Source organism: Rhinolophus sinicus, chromosome 14 (assembly GCF_057876585.1).
Source record: "Rhinolophus sinicus isolate RSI-liver-muscle chromosome 14, RSI-T2T, whole genome shotgun sequence".
Taxonomy (NCBI): Eukaryota; Metazoa; Chordata; class Mammalia; order Chiroptera; family Rhinolophidae; genus Rhinolophus; species Rhinolophus sinicus.
In genome coordinates, this window is record NC_142514.1 from 143,025,925 (window position 1) to 143,045,987 (window position 20,063).

Consider the following 20,063-nt stretch of genomic DNA (forward strand, 5'->3'; position numbering starts at 1 on the left):
CATTTTGGTAGATGGTTGGACTGGATAACTGTTGTGATAACTATCCTGTGCATTGTATTAGGTTGGTGCAAAAGGAACTGCGGTTTAAAAGGTTAAAAACTGCAAAACCCGCAACTTTTGCACCAACCTAATATTATAAAATGGTTAGCCGTATGCCTGGCCTCTGCCCACTAGATGGCAGTAGCATCCCCCTAGTTATGACAAAATTGTCAGACTTTGCCAAATGTCCCCTGGGGCAAATCTTCCCTCCCCACCCCACCTTTCTAGAACCACTGGTTTGAAGCATTTCCGTCTCTGCAGTGTCCCTAAAGGACCGCCGCCCATTTGGCCCTGAAGCTCCTTCCCCTTTTTCCTGCCAGCCCCAAGAATTTCAGTTTCACTTCTCAGCCAGCTGCTCTGCAGGAACTACGTACTTCGTAGAGACTGAGCCCGCTGGAGAGTGAAGCCTGAGTACGCCTGCCCCGGCTTTTCCTCACCACTTAAGCCAGGAGTCAAGACATCTCCAATGAGGTCTGAAGGTGTGTGAGGAGGTTTACTGGGGGGGTGAAGGGGAGGACAGAGGGTGGAAGACTCCGGAAGGAAAGTACTAGGTGAAGTTAGGTGAGTTTCGTTTGTGACTCAGACATGCGCTGAGGCTTCCTGCCTACAGGCTTCCTGCTCTGAGTGCAGACAGATGGCAGCCTTGAGTCTGGAGAGGGAAGGCTTGAAAGAAAAGAGTGTTGAAGAGGCGGAGGACCTTGTTTGTTTCCTGAAGGGGCCCTTATTTTTCCTGGCTAAGTTCACCCCCATCCTCTTCCTATTCTGTAGCTTTGATTGTTTACGTTGCTGAGGGGAACTGGAATTCTTTCTCTTTCTCTTTCTCTCTCTCTCTCTCTCTCTCTCTCTCTCTCTCTCTCTCTCTCTCTCTCAAGAGATAATCAGAAAGTCTCTTCTCTGCCCAACTCCACTCCCTCAGAAGAAAAGCTAGTAAAAGAGGTCCCTGTTATCCGAATGAGTGAAAGCCCAAGCACCCAGTATGGGGCATCAGGTAGAATGAAGCCTTGGGGGCGTGGCCAGCGGTAATATTGAAGCTGATTCGTTCACTCCCCTCCTGGCAAGCGGGGGGGGGGGGGGGGGGGGGGGCTGTCTGTGCCCTTACCGACAGACCCTCAGCTGTTGGCCTGCCTGAAGACAGCAAGCTAGATGATCTGACTGCTGCCTCTGAGGCTGCCTGTGTCCTCGGGAATCTATTTTCACTTCTCTGAATAAACCTGCTTACTCTTCAGCTGCCCATTGTCCTCAGTTGCCTTAGAGCTCTTAGACACACCTTTGCATTGATTGTTACCTCGATTGTTTGCTGTTTTTCTGTGTTCAGAGCTAATTAATAGAGGTTGATTATTGCTCAGAAGGAGCCCAAAGACTCAATGGTCTTGGCTAAGAAGTTTGCTCCATGAGTTGACATGTCACGTCCTAAGCTCATTTATGAGCAATTTGCACACTGATTGATATGTCACATACATTCCAACACCTGCCCATTCTGTCCTATACTCCCACTTTTCAGAAATCATTGTTGCTGCCTTCCTGGGAGTCTATGCCTTACTCCTGGAGAGGGTCTATTACTGCCCACATGTTGATTGTCTCCCCAGTGTCAAGAACTTGGGCATTCATGGGTTCATTGCCCATGTGTGGGGTTCTGCCTCCAATACACTCCTCTTTCTGTGGTCATTATGGTGGCAGCTGCTTTGACATCAGCTCCTTGCAGCCCTACTCTGAACATGAGGTCTACAATCCCATGGTAGAAAGTGTGTTCTACTCCTCTTTCCTCTGTAGGCTCTTGGTGTTTCTCAGCATTGGTTGGATACTGAATAGAATGAAAGATAACAGAGAACTTTACACCCATGGTAGGCTTTATAGCTTCATTTGTAAGCAAAGGTGGACATTATCATATTATGTAAATTCCTGGTCTAGCCAGTCATCAGAGCCTGATCTAACCAATTGTTACTGCAACCAAGGGCTAACAGTATATGGACTTAAGACATTTTTTAGTATCTGTACAATTGGCTGGATTGTACCTTCCAAGCACATTTATGGAGCCCTTATTTTTCAGCAGGTTCACTTCATGGATCACTGGAGAAGTGGGCAGATTTCTAGGCCTAAATGTATCTCCATACAGCATTCATCATACTCCCACCCTTTCTTTTTAGAGCAAGGGGAAGATTTATGGTTTGTTACATACTTCATATCTTTCACTATCAAACCTTTTCAACTATATTAGTAACCTAGGCCTGTAACAAATTACCACAGACTAGGTGACTTAAAACGGCAGAAATTTATTCTTTCAAGTTTAGGAGGCCAAAAATCTGAAATTAAAGTGGTAGTACAGTTGGTTCCCCCTGCAGGCCGAAGGGAGAATCTGTGCCATGTCCCCTAGTTTCTGGTGGTTTCCAGCTATCCTGGGCATCCCTTGCCTTGTTGCTACATTATTCAAATCTCTGCCACCATTGTCATGTGGCCTTCTTCCCTATGTGTCTGTGTGCCCTCTCCTCATATAAGGACACTGGTCATTGGATTTAGAGCCCATCCTATTCTAGAATGACCTCACCTTAACTTGATTAGCTCTGCAAAGACCTTATAATGTCACATTCACACAAGTAAATATATCTGTGTGGGGGACACAATTTCAGTCCATTAGAACAAATATCGACACATTTATATCTACTGAGATCTTCCTTTTTTTCCCCCCCTCACAGTTCCTTGTCCATATTGAGGCCAGGTTCTAAGAGTCAGCATCACCATGCTGCCCCTCTGATATGCCCTCTGACTGATCACGAGCAATAGTTTCAAGTTTGGTTTGCCAGTCCTACTTATGTGACACCAGGACATAAACCAGCCAGGTACACTTAGCCTGGCAGAGGCATATAGGATGAGAGACACAGCATGTTGATGCGACTGCCTCAGGTGAGCTCTCAATAAAGGTCCATACAATGATATAGGAGGTACTTTATCCCCCTCATGACAGGTCATTTGTAAACAAACAAGAGTCTGTCACTTTCATATCATTTAGGAAGTGTCACATTTCTAGTCTCTTTAGGCTCATGTAATACAAAAGACCTAGGAGCTCTCTGCACACCAGCATTCTAATACTTGTGGAAGATGCTATGTCCTCCATCAGTCAGGCATTTATATATGTGGTTCCTTCTCCCTGAAATATTTTTCCTCTTTCTCATTCCGTTTTCCCTTCTCATCATTCAGCTTTCAGTTCAATCCTTACTTATTCAAGGAGGATATCTTTGATATTCTCTTATTTGGCAAATTATTTGACTTGCCAAAAATGTGTACCTCTGTGTGGTAGTGTTTATGACACCTACCAGACCTCCAAAGGAGGACCCTGAGGACATTAACCCAATTTAATTTATTGAATAATCTATGTAAGTCACTTAATTCTATGTACACATTGAATAAAGGGAGTACTCTTATTTCTCAAGGATTTTTATATGAGGAATGAATAGTTCAAAGTGATTTATAAATTGCAACAGGTTATACAATTGTTAGTGATAAGATTACTTCCGTATTGTGGTCCTTGCTGTTTTTGTGGGTGTCTGGGGAGTGAATATGAGGGTATGGGAGCACTCTGTGAGGGACAGGTATATCAGAAAGTAAGTACTTCATCACTGGAAACCATTTCTGTGGTCCAAAAGCTCACCTGTGGGAGAATAGCTAATTCATGGAACGAAAAGACAAAATGCTGTTAAAAAAAACAAGAAAAGTCTAATCACCTATGGAAAACTCCTGTGTATTCTTGGCTCTAGAGATACAGCAGTGAATAAAAACAAAGTGCCTGATCTATATGTGGATTACATTTTAGGAGTGGGATATTTAAAGATATATATATTTAGGAGTGGGATATATATATATATATATATATATATACCATGTTTCCCCAAAAATAAGACCTAGCCAGACAATCATCTCTAATGTGTCTTTTGGAGCAAAAGTTAATAGAAGACCCAGTCTTATTTTACTATAATGTAAGACTGGGTCTAATATAGTATAACATAACATAATATAATATAATATAATATAATATAATATAATATCACGTCTTATATCAATTTTTGCTCCAAAAGACATATTAGAGCTGATTGTCTGGCTAGGTCTTATTTTCAGGGATATATGTATAGATATAGATATAGATATAGATATAGATAAATATAGATATAACGGGGTTGCCAAAAAATACATACAATGGACACTTTGGTCAACGTTGTTCAAGCAGCAGTTTGCCATAATCAGAAGTGTCTGGACACTGATGGTAACCACTTTGAGCACCTCTTGTAATTGCAGAAGTCAAATGTGACTTGTATTCATCTTTTGTTATCAGTATATATTGATTATGACAATTTTAATACAGTTTTCCTTTCTTAAAATGTGTATACATTTTTTTGGCACTGTGTGATATATATATATATATATATATACATATATATATATATATATATATATATATATATATATATATATATATGATAGTAATAATAAGAAACAGATGGCAAATGTACACCGAGTGATGTTTTGGTGGTTGTGCTATAGCTAAGTTATTCATATTAGGCCCTTCTGATGAGAGGACATGTAAGAACAGAGCTGAGTGAAGTATAAAAGGAAGTCATGCAAATATCAAAAGGAGGATCATTCCAGGCTGAAAGAAAAGCAAAAGCTCTGAGGCATTAGTGGCTTACCCATGCCACTGAATTTCATTTCTGTTTTATTTTCCCTCTTCTTTTTTGTCCTTCAATATGTCAGTCTTGGCCAATCCCTGATGTCTGCACAATTAGTATCATTTCTGTTTGTGCCATTCTTACACCATTCCCTTTCAATCTGCCCATGCATCCAGGAATCTTTAAGCAAGAAGAGCCTCAAGAGTCAGGACAGGAAGAAGCCAGGGGAGCAGCTCCTGTGGTTTTAAAATTCCTGGTGAATATACAAGAAAATATGACTTGTCCCATCTGTCTGGAGCTTTTGACAGAACCCCTGAGTCTAGACTGTGGCCACAGCTTCTGCCAAACCTGCATCACTGACAACAAGGAGTCAGAGATTGGCCCAGGAGGGGAAAACAAATGTCCTGTGTGTGGTATCAGGTATTCCCTTAGAAATCTATGGCTTAATCAGCATCTGGCCAACATAGTGGAAGGGGTCAGGGAGGTCAAGTTGAGCCCAGAGGAGGGGCAGAAGAGAGATGATCTCTGTGTGTGCCATGGAGAGAAACTCCTGCTCTTCTGTAAGGAGGATCGGAAGGCCATTTGTCGGCTTTGTGAGCGGTCTCAGGAGCACCGTGGTCACCACATATTCCTCATGGAGGAGGTTGTCCAGGAGTCTCAGGTAAGAGACCAGGATGGAGGGAGACAGAGCAGAAGATAGTACTTGGTGGGGAAAGCTCACCTTTCTACCCTTCTTTACACACTACGGCACCATAGTACTGAGCCCTATAATCTCCTTTCATGTATTTCTCTTACCCTACGCTCAGCTTCCCATGCCTGAAGGATATTTCTATGTATTCCTTCCATATACATAAAGGATGAGCCTAGAGTACAGACTCATGGCCAGGAGTAAAGGTTTCCTTTTTTCACTTTTGTTGTGTGGATGAGGAATTTCTTTCACAAGTTTACCTCTCACTGCTCCTCTTGGCATGATGGTTGTTGAACATTGTGGATTGGATGTGGGAAGACTTTCATTAAAGAGGACAGGATTTTCCTTGCCATAGCAGAGTCAATACTTAATCTAAGAGAAGAGAAAATCAGGCTACTCTTGGTGGAGGGATGGTGACAGCCATCAACCAGGAATGAAGATTAATTCACCTCCTCAGATTTTCTCTCATGTCATAGATTCGAATCACCAGATTCTAATCACAGTTTCTTTGAACTGGTCTCTTCTGAGATCAGCCTGATTTATTCCCCATTTATTCTCTATCCAGATGCTAAGAAAGCTCATGGCTTGACTCTGGTGTGATTCCTCTCTCTCAGGAGAAGCTCCAGGCATCTCTAGAGAGACTGAGGAGAGAGCAACAGGAAGCTGAGAAGTTGGGAGCTGAAGTTAGAGAAGAGAGAACTTCCTGGAAGGTAGGAGGAGACACTTCCTGAGGGATTTCTGAGATATGAATCTTGGCAGGACCTTCCATCCCAATCGCAAGGGCACCCCTTCCTCTTTGTTTACTGATGTTGATTGAGTCCAGAAGCATTCAATTAGTTCTCTTCCTTGTCCCGTCTCTTGGGGGTGGGGGCAGGAGAATGGATATTTTAAGTACACATGTTACAAGTACATATGTTACAAGTACACACAGACATTTGAAACTGAAAGCAAAGACAGACTTTATGGTGAGAAAGGCTGGAGAATTCCATTTTCCAGTGAGGCTCTGACACCTTCAGTGAAAGACACTGAGAAAAGGACCAAGATTTTCCTCAAGATTCAAATTGGGAGTGTAGTAATGTAGGAAACCATGAATGTCCAGGACAGCTGTCTACAACCTAAATCTTACTCAGGTTTTGCATTTGTTCCAAGGTTATCCTAGGTAAGACAATCTGAGGCATTTTTTATTTGTACTGAAGGGAAAATACTAGGGGGGGGGGGGGGGGGGAACACCAGCTTTCCCAAAAGTTACTCTCCTGCTTCTACACCCCTCCTGGTTAGAACTCCCTGAAAAAATATTTCTTTCCTGGCTCTTAATTCCTTGCAGAGTAGGCTGTCAGGCTGATTCATTACTTTTCTCACTTGTTCAACTTTGCAGTATCAGATACAGACTGAGAGACAAAGGATACAAACAGAATTTAATAAGCTTAGAAGAATCTTGGACAATGAGGAGCAAAGAGAACTGGAGAAATTGGAGGAAGAGGAAAAGAAGACATTGGAGGACTTGGCTGAGGCTGAGGATGAACTGCTCCAGCAGAGCCAGTTGCTAAAAGAGCTCATCTCAGATCTGGAGCGTCGCAGTGAATGGTCAACAATGGATCTGCTGCAGGTAAAAAGGGTCATCCAATCTGAGATTCTTAAAACACAGTCTAAGTTGCCTTCTCTTCGGTGTCCTTAAGTTCTTAGTCTGGTAAGAGGTTCCTTTGGCCTTGTAGGGAGTCTGAGAATAAAGGCAAAAGATAGCAAAGGAGAGAGATTTGCGAGACACATAGAGGACAGGATTTGAGCTTCCAGATCCATCTGTGATCTCCCTGATCACAATCCTTTTTTCTTTTTTTTTTTTATTAAATCAATTTTGGTTGGCTTCTTTGTCATGTAAAATTAATTATACTAATCCAGAGAGCAAAAACACTCCTTTGGTTGTAAACTCAGCTGGTGGCATTTAAGAGTAAGGCCAAATATTTTCGTACATATTGTTCAAAATGAATAAACCCATAGTGGTGGTGATGTGGCAATGCAGACGACCAAAAGAAGTTAAAGATATGGAATAGGTGTTGGTAGGATGTTTTAGTGTTTTGTATAGGGACTGAGTGAATACTGGTACTATTTTTGACAAATGGGCATAATAGAAAAAACAATATGGTTGGTGAATAGTAGGTTATATTTTAGATATTCCCAGTAGCTGCTATGTTTTTTCTTCATTATGGAATGTGTTATCCTGGATAGATGATTAAAAACAGTAGACAATGATTAGATATGTAAAATTTGGAATCAACAGCATCTGCATGTGAGCTAAAATTTAAAAAGTAGAAGAGGTTTTTCGTATATAACATAATCTGCAAATAGACATAGTTTCACTTCTTTTCCAATATAGATGCTTTTTATTTCTTTTACTTGCCTAATTGCCTTGTCTAGAACCTCTAGTACCATATTGATTACAAGTAGTGGCAGCAGACATTCTTATGTTATTCCTGATGTTAGGGGAAAAGCATTCAATTTTTCACTATTAAGTGTGATGTTCACTGTGAGTTTTCTATAGATACATTTATCAGGCCAAGGAAGTTCCCTTCTATTCCTAGTTTGTTATAATTATTACTCTTTTGTTTTTATCATGAAAAGATGTTGGATTTTTCAAATAGCTTTTTTTTCTGCCTATTAAAATCATCCTGTAGTTTTTAAATCTTGTTTTCTATTAATATGGTGATTTATATTGATTGCTTTTCTTGTTAAACCAACCTTGCATGTCTGGAATAAAAACGACTTGACTATGGTATACAATCTTTTATATTTTGCTGGATTCAGTCTTCTACTCTTTTGTTGAAAAAATGTGTGTCTATATTCATAAGGGACATTGGCCTGTAGTTTGCTTTCCTTGTGGTGTCTTTGTCTGGTTTTAATATCAGAACAGTACTGGCCTCATATTAGAATGAGTTGAGAAGTGTTGTCACCTCTTCTATTTTTTTTTGGAAGAACTTTTGAATTATTTGTATTATTTCTTCTTTAAACTTTTAGTAGAATTCCCCAGTAAAGCCATCTGGGGCTGGACTTTTAGTAGAATTCCCCAGTAAAGCCATCTGGTGCTGGACTTTTCTTTGATTTTCAGTGCAAACTCCACATGTTTTGGGTCTGTTCAGATTTTCTATTTCTTCTTGAATCAGTCTTGGTAGTTTCTGTGTTGCTAGGAATTTGTCCATGTAATCTAGGTTATCTAATTTATTGGCATACAATATATTCCCTAGCCTTTATAATCTTTTAATTTCTGTGGTCACTAGTAAGGGCTCCTCTTTCCTTCCTTATTTTAGTAATTTATCTCCTCTTTTTTTTTTCCCTTGGAACATCTAGCTAAAGTTTTGTCAATTTTGTTGATATTTTCAAATAATTCACTTTTGATTTCTCTGGTATGCTTCATTGTTTTTCTATTTTTTTCTTTTATTAATCCTGCTCTAATATTTATATTCCTTGACTCATATTTTCTTTCTTCTTCCTAGGATATGAGTGGAATCATGAAATGGTAAATATGGGTGACCAGGAGTGGTGCATTTGTGTTCTGAAGAAAGGTTTGTAGTCATGAGAGTTATTTGGTCGTCAATCAGAATGAAAAAAATCTCCCAAAGTAAGGAAAGTTAGATGAAGTATTATTTTAAATTGCTGGTCATAGATGAGAATTTAAGTGTTCCATATCTATTGAGAATGAACCAGATTCTATGGTAGTGAATTCAGTGGTTGGAATTCACAGAGTTAGAGCCAGTAAGGATAATAGGGATAAGGGACTTCACCATCAGTCTCGTGACTTCACTCCTTTAATTCACCCTCTTTCTTTTCTCTGGTTCCTGTATTTCATATATGCTTGACTTTATCACATGGAGGGCCTCATCAAGCCCTAAAATAGGTTATGGGGCAACACCTTTATATTTACTTTGCTTAAGCAGGAATAGAGGAGACCAGGCCATTCTACAAGGTTCTCTTTAGATTTCCAAAAACAAACACAAGTCTTGCGGTTAGTGGCTTTGACCCTTGTGCCAATAATTAATCCCCCCTGTTCACACACTTTAGAAGTTTACATGGGATAGTATAGCCATTATGTCTAAAATTGCCAGTCCATCTGCCAGCTTCAAATTCTTTACAAACACATGAAATTCTAATCTTTTTCAGTTCAGTAGACAACTTCTCCTTTGCCAAGTTCTCTTAACTTTTCCCAGAACACCTGAAATCACAAATGTTATTTGAGATTTCTATACCACTGGATTTCAGACTTTGGACTAGGGTACAGGCTCACAGGCTCTCCAAAAAAAAAAAAAACCCACATCTCAGCCAAGATCTGTAGCCTCACTACTGACATGCCTGGGAATACACATCTATGGCCCTTTTCGGGAAGACTCTCTATGATGACTTTTCCAAATATTACATACCTTTCTTAGAGGTAGCAAAGGCTTTTCTTATACATTATTTCATATTATTTCCGTGATGTATTAAGGGAAGGGTTAATTATTTATTTTTAGAAGAAGAAGACACTATTTCTTTGAGGTGAAGACCTTCCCAAGGTCACACACTGGGTAACTGGGAAGGTAGACATGAGCACATCTCTTCTGGCTCCTGTGTCAAGACCTCCCTTCTCCCCTCCTCAGGCTTCTCAGGGAAGAAAAGGTCAAGTGTATTAATGGCATGGAAGGAGAGGAAGACAGTGGTATTGGAGGGACACAAGATAAGAGATGTGAGGTCAACATTTTTTGCCATCCCTAGGAGTGACACCTGGACACTGAAGAAGCCAAAAATTGTTTCCACAAAACTGAAGAGTGGATTCCGTGCTCCAGATCTGAGTGGAATGCTGCACATGTTTAAACGTGAGGAAAGCCAGGGCAGGAGGGTGGATGTCAGTTTTTTTCGTGTCAGAGACTAAACTGGGGAGCTGGTATAGTTTCAAAGTGAGGATAGAAGGGAGGGTGTTCAGAGAATAAGGGATATTGCTAACGATGGTTATATATAAGGGAAAATGGCTAGGTATCTGGTTTATCCTCCTATTCACCAGTTATTAGCCTCACAGCAATCTTCTCCCCTGTCCCTACTCTAGAGAAGAGATAGCTATCAGTGTTTAATCATTTGCTTCTAATCAACATTATTGAATCTTTTTATCATTTCAGAGCTAACACATGTCCAGTGCTACTGGGGTAAGAAGTGACTTTGTCATCAAATCATTATGTTCTGATCCCTTTTCAGAAATTTGTGGTTTCTGTGAGATCTCATGGTCTTAGCCCCATGCGTTCTCCTCACCTCCCAATGCATATGTACAATGTATTTCTCCAGTGTTTCACACCACTTCCCCATTCCGTCAATACAAGTTCTGCCTAGTAACTTTCCAAGATTTGTTTTCATGTCACCAGATAAACCTACACCATACCTGTCACCTAATATATTTTCTTTTCTCTGCAGTGGACATCACATTGAATCCATTCAACCTAAATCTGAATCTTGTCCTTTCAGAGGATCAGAGACAGTTGGCGTCTATGCCAATTTGGCCTGTAAAGTATTATAATTATGGTACCTTGGGCTCTGAATATTTCTCCTCAGGGAAACACTATTGGGAAATAGATGTGTCCAAGAAGACTGCCTGGATCCTGGGGGTATACTGCAGAAGACGTTCCCGTAATACAAAGATTGGTGTTAGACGAGGCATAAATCATCAAACAGTTTACTCCAGATTCAGACCTGAAAATGGCTACTGGGTTGTAGGATTACAGAATGAATCTGAGTACAATGCCTTTGAGGACTCTTCCACCTCTGATCCCAAGGTCTTGACTCTTTCCATGGCTGTTCCTCCCTGTCGTGTTGGGGTTTTCCTAGACTATGAAGCAGGCACTGTCACATTTTTTAATGTCACAAACCACGGGTCACTCATCTACAAGTTCTCTAAATGTCGCTTTTCTCAGGCTGTTTATCCATATTTCAATCCTTGGAACTGTCCAGCTCCCATGACTCTGTGCCAGCCAAACTCCTGAACCTTCTCATTCCCTCACCCACTTGTAGTGCCTCTTATGCTAAGTGTCATCTCCTGAATCTGAGCTCATCTGTACCATTTATACCATCTCTTCCTTGCTGTCTCCCTTTAGAACTTTCACACATCCTTGGGACGTACAGTTTCTGGTTTGACTTAGGAGAGGATCTTATTTACCTATTTTTGTTTTCTCAAAGAAAGACATCAGAGTCCCTCCTAAAGACAGAGCTGTATTGGTATAGCAGCATCTATGCCCTTCCATTTATCTGTATTTTCCTTTATCACTGACGTGATGAGACATGGTAAAACCTGTCTTCCACCATCCATCACCCTAAGACAGTTTCTAATAATCCCTATCCACCATCAACAACTAAGGAGTCTTTGAGTGTACGTCTGTTTTTGCCCAAGATATAGAATGTTCATTAGAGAGTCAAGAAAAGAAAAACATAAATAATATATGTACCCAGAGTGAAAATTCTGTGTTCAGAGTGTTTTGAGTTCAAATCCTCTCTTATAAGCTATGTAATGATGCATAAATTCTGAGTTTCTTTTTCCCAAAATAGAAATTGAGCTTTAAAACTGTACCTAACTCTTAAAATCATTGTCTACAACTGTCATTCAACGTGAAGTATCTACTTAAGTGTCCTGCACAATATAATAAATATTTGCTCTCGTGATTACTGAAAAGTATAAGCTGTGTCAGTATCCTATACAATAGATTCGTGCCCTTGAGAGGAACAGTAAATGATTCTGCTGATGTCTCATTTTTTGAGTTCCCAGGCGCTGCTGTCAAGACCACTCCAGTTTCATTCTTGTTTATAGAACTTTTTAAACTGATGCTGGGACTGTTTTCAAGGCCCTTTTGGGGGGAAAGGGGTTAGAAAACTGCAACATAATGAATTTCAAAATCTGTCCAGCAGAGGGAGCCATGTCTTAAAAAGAACAGCCTTTTGGTGTTCAGGCCTTTACCTTGAGTATGCCACCGTGTACACACACCATCTCACAGTTGTTTGTTTTCTAACCAGTTTGAAATTATGATAAGGAATTGACTTACTCAGGATAGCAAAGGAACAAACTTTTCTTAGAGAAGCATACATTATACATTAGGGCCAATCACTGCATAGAGCCCATATCAAGGTATCGAGGGGTGTGCTCACTTCGGCAGCACATATACTAAGATATCGAGGGGTAGTAACTTATCTCAGGGAAATGAGAAGGAAAGTACTTGGCCTGGGAAAGATATGCACATGCACATATAAACCTCATACTTACACACCAAATGTATATATGTATATATATGTATAATATATAAATTATGTGCATAAATATGTAGAGAGAATGTTTATCCCAATCTTGAAAAATACCGTAAGAAGAAAAAATTCCTACAGGGTAGTTAAACGTATATATAAACTTATGAGGTGTTCCCAATATCCCACAGCTAATGAATGGAGGAGGTAGGATTAGAACTGGGTCTGTTTCTCTAGCACAGGTGCCCTTTCTGTAGTGTATTCCTCCTAAAAAGGTAAGAGCCAGATACCCCAGGATGTGGGTTAGGAAGGAGAAGCCAGGAGATATAATCTACAGAAGGAGCCAGGAGCATCATGGGAAAATCTTAGGTGTCAATAGATATAGACTGATGTGTTCAATACATGTATCCATTAGTGATATAGGAACAGCTCATGGTATTGGTTTGAAACATGAGCTTTTTCATGATCAGGGAGCTCTTGCAGGTGTCGCACAGGTGAATATTGGGGACAGTTAAGAGCCTGAACTATGAAATGAGATAGAATATCATTATCATGATGTTGCTATTCACTGGACCTTATTAAATAAAATGTAGTTGGATTAAGTTTCTCATCAGAAATAAACATACTAGAACTAACCTGATAGTGATACGGGGGAATTAAATAACAATATCTGCAATAACTTCCTCATTTCCTAGAACTTAAATACTGATCTAGATTGGTGTTAATTAATTTTCACTGTGATTTTAATAATGAATGTTAATAATGAATATTTGTGCTTCAAATATTAATACCTTTGTTATGGTTTGAAATAGAATAAGTTGATTAAGTAATCACCGATGATTTTTAAATTTCATCTTTTTGTAAAATAAATAGTTGCTTTTTTAACCATCAAATATATTTTATCTTATAGGTAAATCATTTTCTGAGTATGCAATTCTAGGTGGTTATTTATTTCTCTAAACATTCTTTTTGAATTTGTTATTTAATAGTCTACTATCAATTAAATTGTCCTTTTTGATTGTGGTAAAAACACTGACCATGAGATCCAACCTTGTAAATATTGAAGGTGTTGCAGTTCAACAGGTGTAAACTTTCAGGCATACAAGATGAATAAGTTCTATAGATATACTGTACAGCATTCTGCCTATAGTTAACTATATTGTTATTATGCACATAATAAATATTTCTTTATTATAAAAGAAAGTCTTATCTTCTTCATAGCTACCTAGTCTTTTATTTTAAGTACTGGAATGAATAGCCTCTTGAAGTGAATATACTAGATGAAAGTGGATTTGATGTTCTTGTCTATTTCCACAGTAATTCTCTTTCATTCAAGAGCCTGTCCTCTGTTTGCCCAGACAAATCTCCATTTTTCAGGTGCTGGTTCACATTATGACTTACAGTGATAGAGGCAGGGTCAGGAGTTCTGCATGAGCTCCCTCAGGTTTGGCGTAAGTCAGTGTTTCCTTTTCCTGGTCAGCCTCTCTCTTTCCAGGGAGCTGGAAGGCTACGGTTGTCCTCAGGAGTGAGTAAAGCCTGTTTTCCTCCAGGGAGGCAGCAGGGCGAATGCTGCAGCAATGAGTGTTCCTGCAGCACATGGTGTTGTCCCCATGCCTTCTGGCATTTTTATTTCCAAGTCTTTCCCAAACTATTGATAAGCTGAGAAGCTGACAGAAAAAGAAATATTTGTCTACTTGACCAAACAGTGTCTTCTCGGGATTCTTGTCTTCGCAAGAAATTCTTCAGTTCTCCATTTCTGGGTGGCCTGTGGTGGGAGAGGGATTCTAAGATAGATACATTCTCTCTCTCTCTGTCTCTCTCTCTCTGTCTCTCTCTCTCTCTGGCTCTCTCTCTCTCTCTCTCTCTCTCTCTCTCTCTCTCTCTCCCACACACACACACACACACACTCCTCTCTCAGATACTGGGGGAACCTGATTCTTATCCATGTTCCCTTTGATTTCTGCTTTTCTGTCACCCTATTGCTCTGATGGCTGAGGCCATACGTCATTAAGAAAAACCTGTATTCTATGGTGTTATACAACAGGTACTCTCCAAGGATGTCCATGGGTTTTTGTTCCCTGGAATTTCAAGTCTCCAATTCAGAATGTGAAACACGTTACACAAAAAGTACTTGAGTTAGCAAACACAAAGGAGAAAGTTCACACTGAGACATCTTTAAACAAAATACAGCAGCCTCTGTCCCCAAATAAAGCCCTCTCTTCACAAGAGTATGAAGCCTGTAAGCTTCCTCTTGCATTGCTACTCCTCAGAAGGGATTCTGGACTCCTAGTAAAAGTTCACTGAACATCAAGTGTGGGTTTTCTCATGATGCAAGTTTTGCCCTCTCTTGCATCACCTCTGAACCTCATAGTGGCAAATACCCCGTCCTATATGTCTGGGACCTTTAGGATAGTGCTGAGCCATTAATTTGTCAGATGGGTGTCCACGATAGAAATTTGAGGGGAGAGGTTCAGCCGAATTTGAGGGAATAAACAGGCTACATTCTGTAGGTTGATCCATGGAAATTGCGCAGACAGTGGTACTTAGAGCTCTCACTAATGGTGACCGGAAGTTCTAAATCTTGGGGATATTAGATCCCAGTTGGGATAGAGACACATGATCTGCACTTAAGGATATCAGATTGCAGTGATCATCCATTTTGCCCAAGATTTATGATGGTGGATTTATTAATCCTGATTCCTAATTTCGTCATATTGTCCAATCTTAGGTTAATTTTTTGTACCACACACACAGCAACTGCACCATACCTCCCAGTGCTACAAACCCTCCCAGTCCTGGTGACTCATCTATTCACGCAGGGATGGAAAGTGAGACATTGTTGATCTCGTCAGGGTAGTTTGTTTTTACTTTATTTTAAAAGAATGTTTAAATTTAATGATCTAATTATTCACTAAGTATGATGTTAGCTCTAGGTTCTTCCTTATTTCCTTTTTATGAGATTGATATTCCTAATTTTTTATTGTCACGAACAGGTACTATATTTTTTATAATGCTTTTCTGCATGTACTGAAAAAAACATGCGATTCTTACCCTTTGGTTTCTTATTTAAATCAGCTCCTTTGTAGTTGTTTTATTGTTGTATTTGTAGTAGTTTTTCTGTGGTATAAGCTTATGCTATTTCCTTAATATTTTTTACAGATGATTGAGGGCCTGTTTATTATTTTCATATTGACTAATTTTTTATGAATCTACTTTTCATTTCACTTAGTCCTTTGTGATCCTGAAATTGTCTAAAGCAAACCCTGGATTTGTTTTTGAGTGATTGTACGTTTTAGTTTCAGTATTTCAATTGAAAAGAAAAACTGTTTTTATTTATCTTCTGACATTTCCTATTTGGTCATGACTATAAGCATATTTTCTTTTGCCTCTTTTACCTTAGATATAATAGCTGCTATGAAGCCCCTGTATATTAAATACAACATCTGGATTATTTCAGAGTTGGTCTCCATTGACTGCTCTCTCCCCTGAATAGGGTCATTATCTTCTACTTTTTTCATATGTTGTTTCAATCGAGTTGTGGAGGTTGCAGCTCACAGTGGTCCATGAGGGGCTTGAACCCGCAACCTTGTTGTTAAAAGCACTGCGCTCTAACCAACTGAGCTAACCGGCCCCACGCCTGTAATCAATTTTTATATTATGCTTTGAGGATTCTTCCTCCTCTCATCCATGGTAGTAACCCTCTCCATGACTGTTCCTCCCTGTAATGTTGGGGTTTTCCTAGACTATAAGGCCAGCAGTATCTCATTTTTCAATGTCACAAATTTACAGTTCTCAGGAACAAAGACTAAAGCCTATTCTCCAACGAGATAAGAGGGACATTTCTGTAATACAAGGGATGTTCATTCAGTGCTTCATGGCATCCCCGTGTCTTTTTGCATTTTTATTCCTAACTCTTCCCCAATCAAGTTCAGAGCTAAGGGGGAAAAGTGTGCTCTTTACTCAAGTATTATGTTCCCTCATCTCTGCTTGTCTCCAAGAATTCTCATCTTCCTCACATTTGGAAGAACTTTGATGAGACAAGGGATTCCAAGGTGGATATTTCCAGTGTCTCTCTTTGTGTGTATGCACACGTTTATATCTTAGCTCCCATGCATGGAACTGGGAGAAATTCGTCTTCTACATTTTCCCTTTGAACTCCGCCTTCTTGTTAGCCCATTGCTACGATGCCCTGGGCTCTGACTCACTAGGAATAATCAGCACTGTTACTGTCAAATGACTGTTAGAGGACATTCATATCTTTTCAGTTACTGGAATGCCCGTCCTCCAGTTCAAGATGAAGCATGTAGTTACAAGGAAAAAAAGACCTGAATACACATTTTTAAGGTCCTTGATACCACTGTCAAGACCATTCTGGCTCTGCTTTTATCTCTGTCTCTCTCCCTCATATATGTTTGTTTTCAGTTATAATCTCCTTGTTCACCTCACTCTCCCCACTGGGCTGATAGACTATTGTCACCTCAGGCATGAGGACCAGCGTGTCCTCTCCCAATGCGAGGGAGGAGAGTTGCTTCTGAAATGGTTATTCGTGCAGAGCTTGGGGAGATCCCATGTCCATTCCTCTAGAACTACAGACAGATCATTGCCCTTCAGTAAAGACTATAAGAAGAGTTACTCGTTTTTAGAGTCAATGTATTATATGTCATAATAAACAACCAGATGTTTTTCAAATGTTTGTCCCATTCTTCATTCTCACCTTTGAGAAACGAGAAGAGGATGATTTAGAGTGTCGGGGTTAACGCAGAGATGCACAGTAGAGTGACTTTTGGTACACTCTGTTTTTGATCCATGAATCTTGTTGACAATTGGAGGGGATTTGAGGGTTCGGTGTTTGTGTGTTTAGGTGGAGTACACAGGGGCGGGCTAGGATTTGTGCCTCCGACAAATCCCATATTCATCCTTTTACTCTTGCCTTCCTTTGAGTCTCCTATCTGGACCCACATCCTGGGCCCCAGAGAACTAATGGGTTCCCTCTAGACTCTGTATGAGATGTTTGTATGAGGTGCAGTGCTTTTGGAATGTGAAGAAAGAGATTCTTTTGGCAACAAGGCATGTAAAAGCTGGCTCTTTCTCAGGATCCCTCTCTTTAGCCACCCCGCCCCCCAAATTGCATTCTTACAAAATTCCAACTGCAGTATACATTATGCATTTCTGAATAGGATGAGGTAGGGCAGCTTTGGGCTGTAAATCCTTAGACCAATCTACAATTTGATAATTGTGGCTGCAAAGAGGACCTGATGTTTTTAGCTTGTCTGGGAAGAAATTATAAAAAAAATTCATTGGGCCTTTTCCTTGAAAGGTGGCAGAGTATGAGTTGACTACTCTCATCACCACTTTTTGGGTCTGCATTTACTCTTTTCGCTGCTTGAGTTTCTTCTCTCTGTGAACAAGATATACCTATAATGAAAAAGAATTATTACAAGGGAAATTGGGTCTTTTTTATGGTAGACATGCTATGGATGTACACATAAACATTTATTCTTTGAGAGAAAAAAGAACATCCGTTGTTGCACAGCTCAAACAGCTTCAGGTGGAAGCAGAACCAATTGTGAAGTTGTTTGAAGATCCAGAAACCACAAGGCAAATGTAGTCATCCATGGATGGTCGGATGCTCTTTGACTACCTGGTGGAATAGCATGGTTTTAGGCAATGGTTAGAGACAATACAGATGTAGCATTCCAATATGAATGTGGGTTCTGTAGAGTTGGTTCCAGCAATGGATAGAAATGTTTTTGAGTTCACTCTGGGGAAAACTGGCCTCTGATATTTTAATGCAGAATTGGGATGCAGCCATGGAAGACCTTACCTGGTTAAAAGAGATCATAGATAATAACTGAGTTCTCTACTCTAGTCTCTTCGGCAGCAAACATGGCTCCTTCTTTAATGACCCCAAAAGGCTTGATAACATTGTCGATCTCTTCTTTACCGCCCACAGTATCTTAATGCAATTCATATGATGAGTCCACATATTCTTTGGTATTTGACGACAGCAGTCATAGGAACAAAGATGTTTGAAAACACCAGCAGGTGCTAAAAGATGTTATCAAAGTTCCACAGGAGTCATAGACATGAAGACCCAATTACAGAGTTTGTTGAATGCTTATATGTAAACTTTGACTTCGATGTGACTCAGACAAAGCAGTGGGAATGTGAATCTGGGCTTTGAATGACTTGTTCGTGTTGGTGTGCCTTGAGGATTTCATTCAAATTGCCCATCTCTTCATATTTGAGACTTTTTGTTGCATCCACCAATGTATCAGCATTAACATGTTGGCAGATTAAGTGAACATGACTCCAGGAAAAGCTGAAATGTGGATGGTAATTTTGATTAGAAATTCACAATTGGATGCCAAGACTGATTCTTAATTAGGTCATGTCGTTATAGGTAACAATGCAGTCGCATCCTATGGACAAGTGATTGAAAAGACCAAAAGCCTTTCATTTACAAGCCAGATGTTGGCTATCAATATTGAGAAGATATTTCATCAGAATAGTAGGTCAGAGGCTCCTACCTGGGCAACTCAAGACTCTGGTTTATGTCTTGGTGTAGAATTAACCCCTGGTTGTTCGCAGAATGTAAAAGAATTTACAAGAACCTACAACAGTATCCAGAGAAGAGATTTATTGAAAGTTAAAAAGGGAGAGAGAGAGTCCTGTTTGGAACTGGCAGAAGTTTTGCCAGGGCAGTCTGAGAGGGAGAGCTGTGGAGAAAGAGGGTTAAGAGAGATACTGGCAAATGAAGTTGTGCCAGGGTCTCATGGGGGACAGCTGCCCTGATGACAAGGAGTGCTGGGACTTTACAGACTTTTTATGCATGATGTAAGGCGCTTGTTAACTTGCAGGGGGCCTGCCATTACAATTGTTTTCTTCAGTGACTTGTCCTTTTCTCATCTGTGATGGATGTCAGCTTCCAGGTGGTTGCTGTTGTGATTGGGAAGTGTTCTGTTCTCGCCTATGATGGATGTAAGGTGCTTATCAGCTTATAGGTACCAGTGCTAGCCAGGGGAGTCAGAGCCAAGCGGTTAATGTTTAGCTCATTCCAGTTAGCCTACAAGCTTGTTCCTGTTAACTCTTTCCTGTTCCATCCTGCCTGTTCACCAGCCCGTTCCTGTTAACTCTTTACTTGTTTCATCAGTTTCTACTGAAGGACTATAAAAATATTTTTAAAAAGCCAATAAAAGAAAGATGAAATAATAAAACTATTATATGAAGGGTGACATACATTTTAGAAACAACAATTGAGTATAAATTTTGGAGAATTTGAATAAAAATGGCTGTGTTTCACTATCTCGTGAAAGAAAATTCATTTGGAAAATTCATTTGTAATAGGGAATGCGAAACCCAAAAGGGGTTTGGGACACAGAGGGGTGGGAACCTCCTCTGAGATAATAGATTTACGGTGGAGAGAAAGCAGTGAGGAAATCAGACCT

At 40.0% G+C, this 20,063-nt stretch overlaps 1 protein-coding gene and 1 pseudogene across 2 annotated transcripts; both read left to right on the forward strand.

Moving 5' to 3' along the window:
- The first annotated feature begins 223 nt into the window (after positions 1-223).
- TRIM34 (tripartite motif containing 34) lies at positions 224-12,055 on the forward strand. 2 transcript variants are annotated; one of them, XM_019715861.3, is made up of 8 exons: positions 224-518; positions 4,871-5,355; positions 5,997-6,092; positions 6,758-6,988; positions 8,868-8,890; positions 10,120-10,220; positions 10,518-10,544; positions 10,807-12,055. In XM_019715861.3, the coding sequence occupies exons 1-8, from the start codon at positions 506-508 to the stop codon at positions 11,370-11,372; spliced, it is 1,542 nt and encodes a 513-aa protein (XP_019571420.2). In that variant the 5' UTR covers positions 224-505; the 3' UTR covers positions 11,373-12,055. The 2 variants fall into 2 exon arrangements, with proteins under 2 accessions (XP_019571420.2, XP_088647727.1); XM_088791601.1 differs by having other exon boundaries at positions 226-518; positions 5,260-5,355.
- Positions 12,056-12,209: 154 nt separating this feature from the next.
- LOC141572492 (eukaryotic translation initiation factor 3 subunit E pseudogene) lies at positions 12,210-19,920 on the forward strand (annotated as a pseudogene).
- Positions 19,921-20,063: the final 143 nt, after the last annotated feature.

What these genes read in the sequence shown, in the direction of transcription:
- TRIM34 (XM_019715861.3), top strand. An exon ending in AGGTTGTCCAGGAGTCTCAG is followed by an intron (nt 5,356 to 5,996) that starts GTAAGAGACCAG and finishes CCTCTCTCTCAG; the next exon opens with GAGAAGCTCCAGGCATCTCT. An exon ending in AATGCTGCACATGTTTAAAC is followed by an intron (nt 10,221 to 10,517) that starts GTGAGGAAAGCC and finishes TTATCATTTCAG; the next exon opens with AGCTAACACATGTCCAGTGC.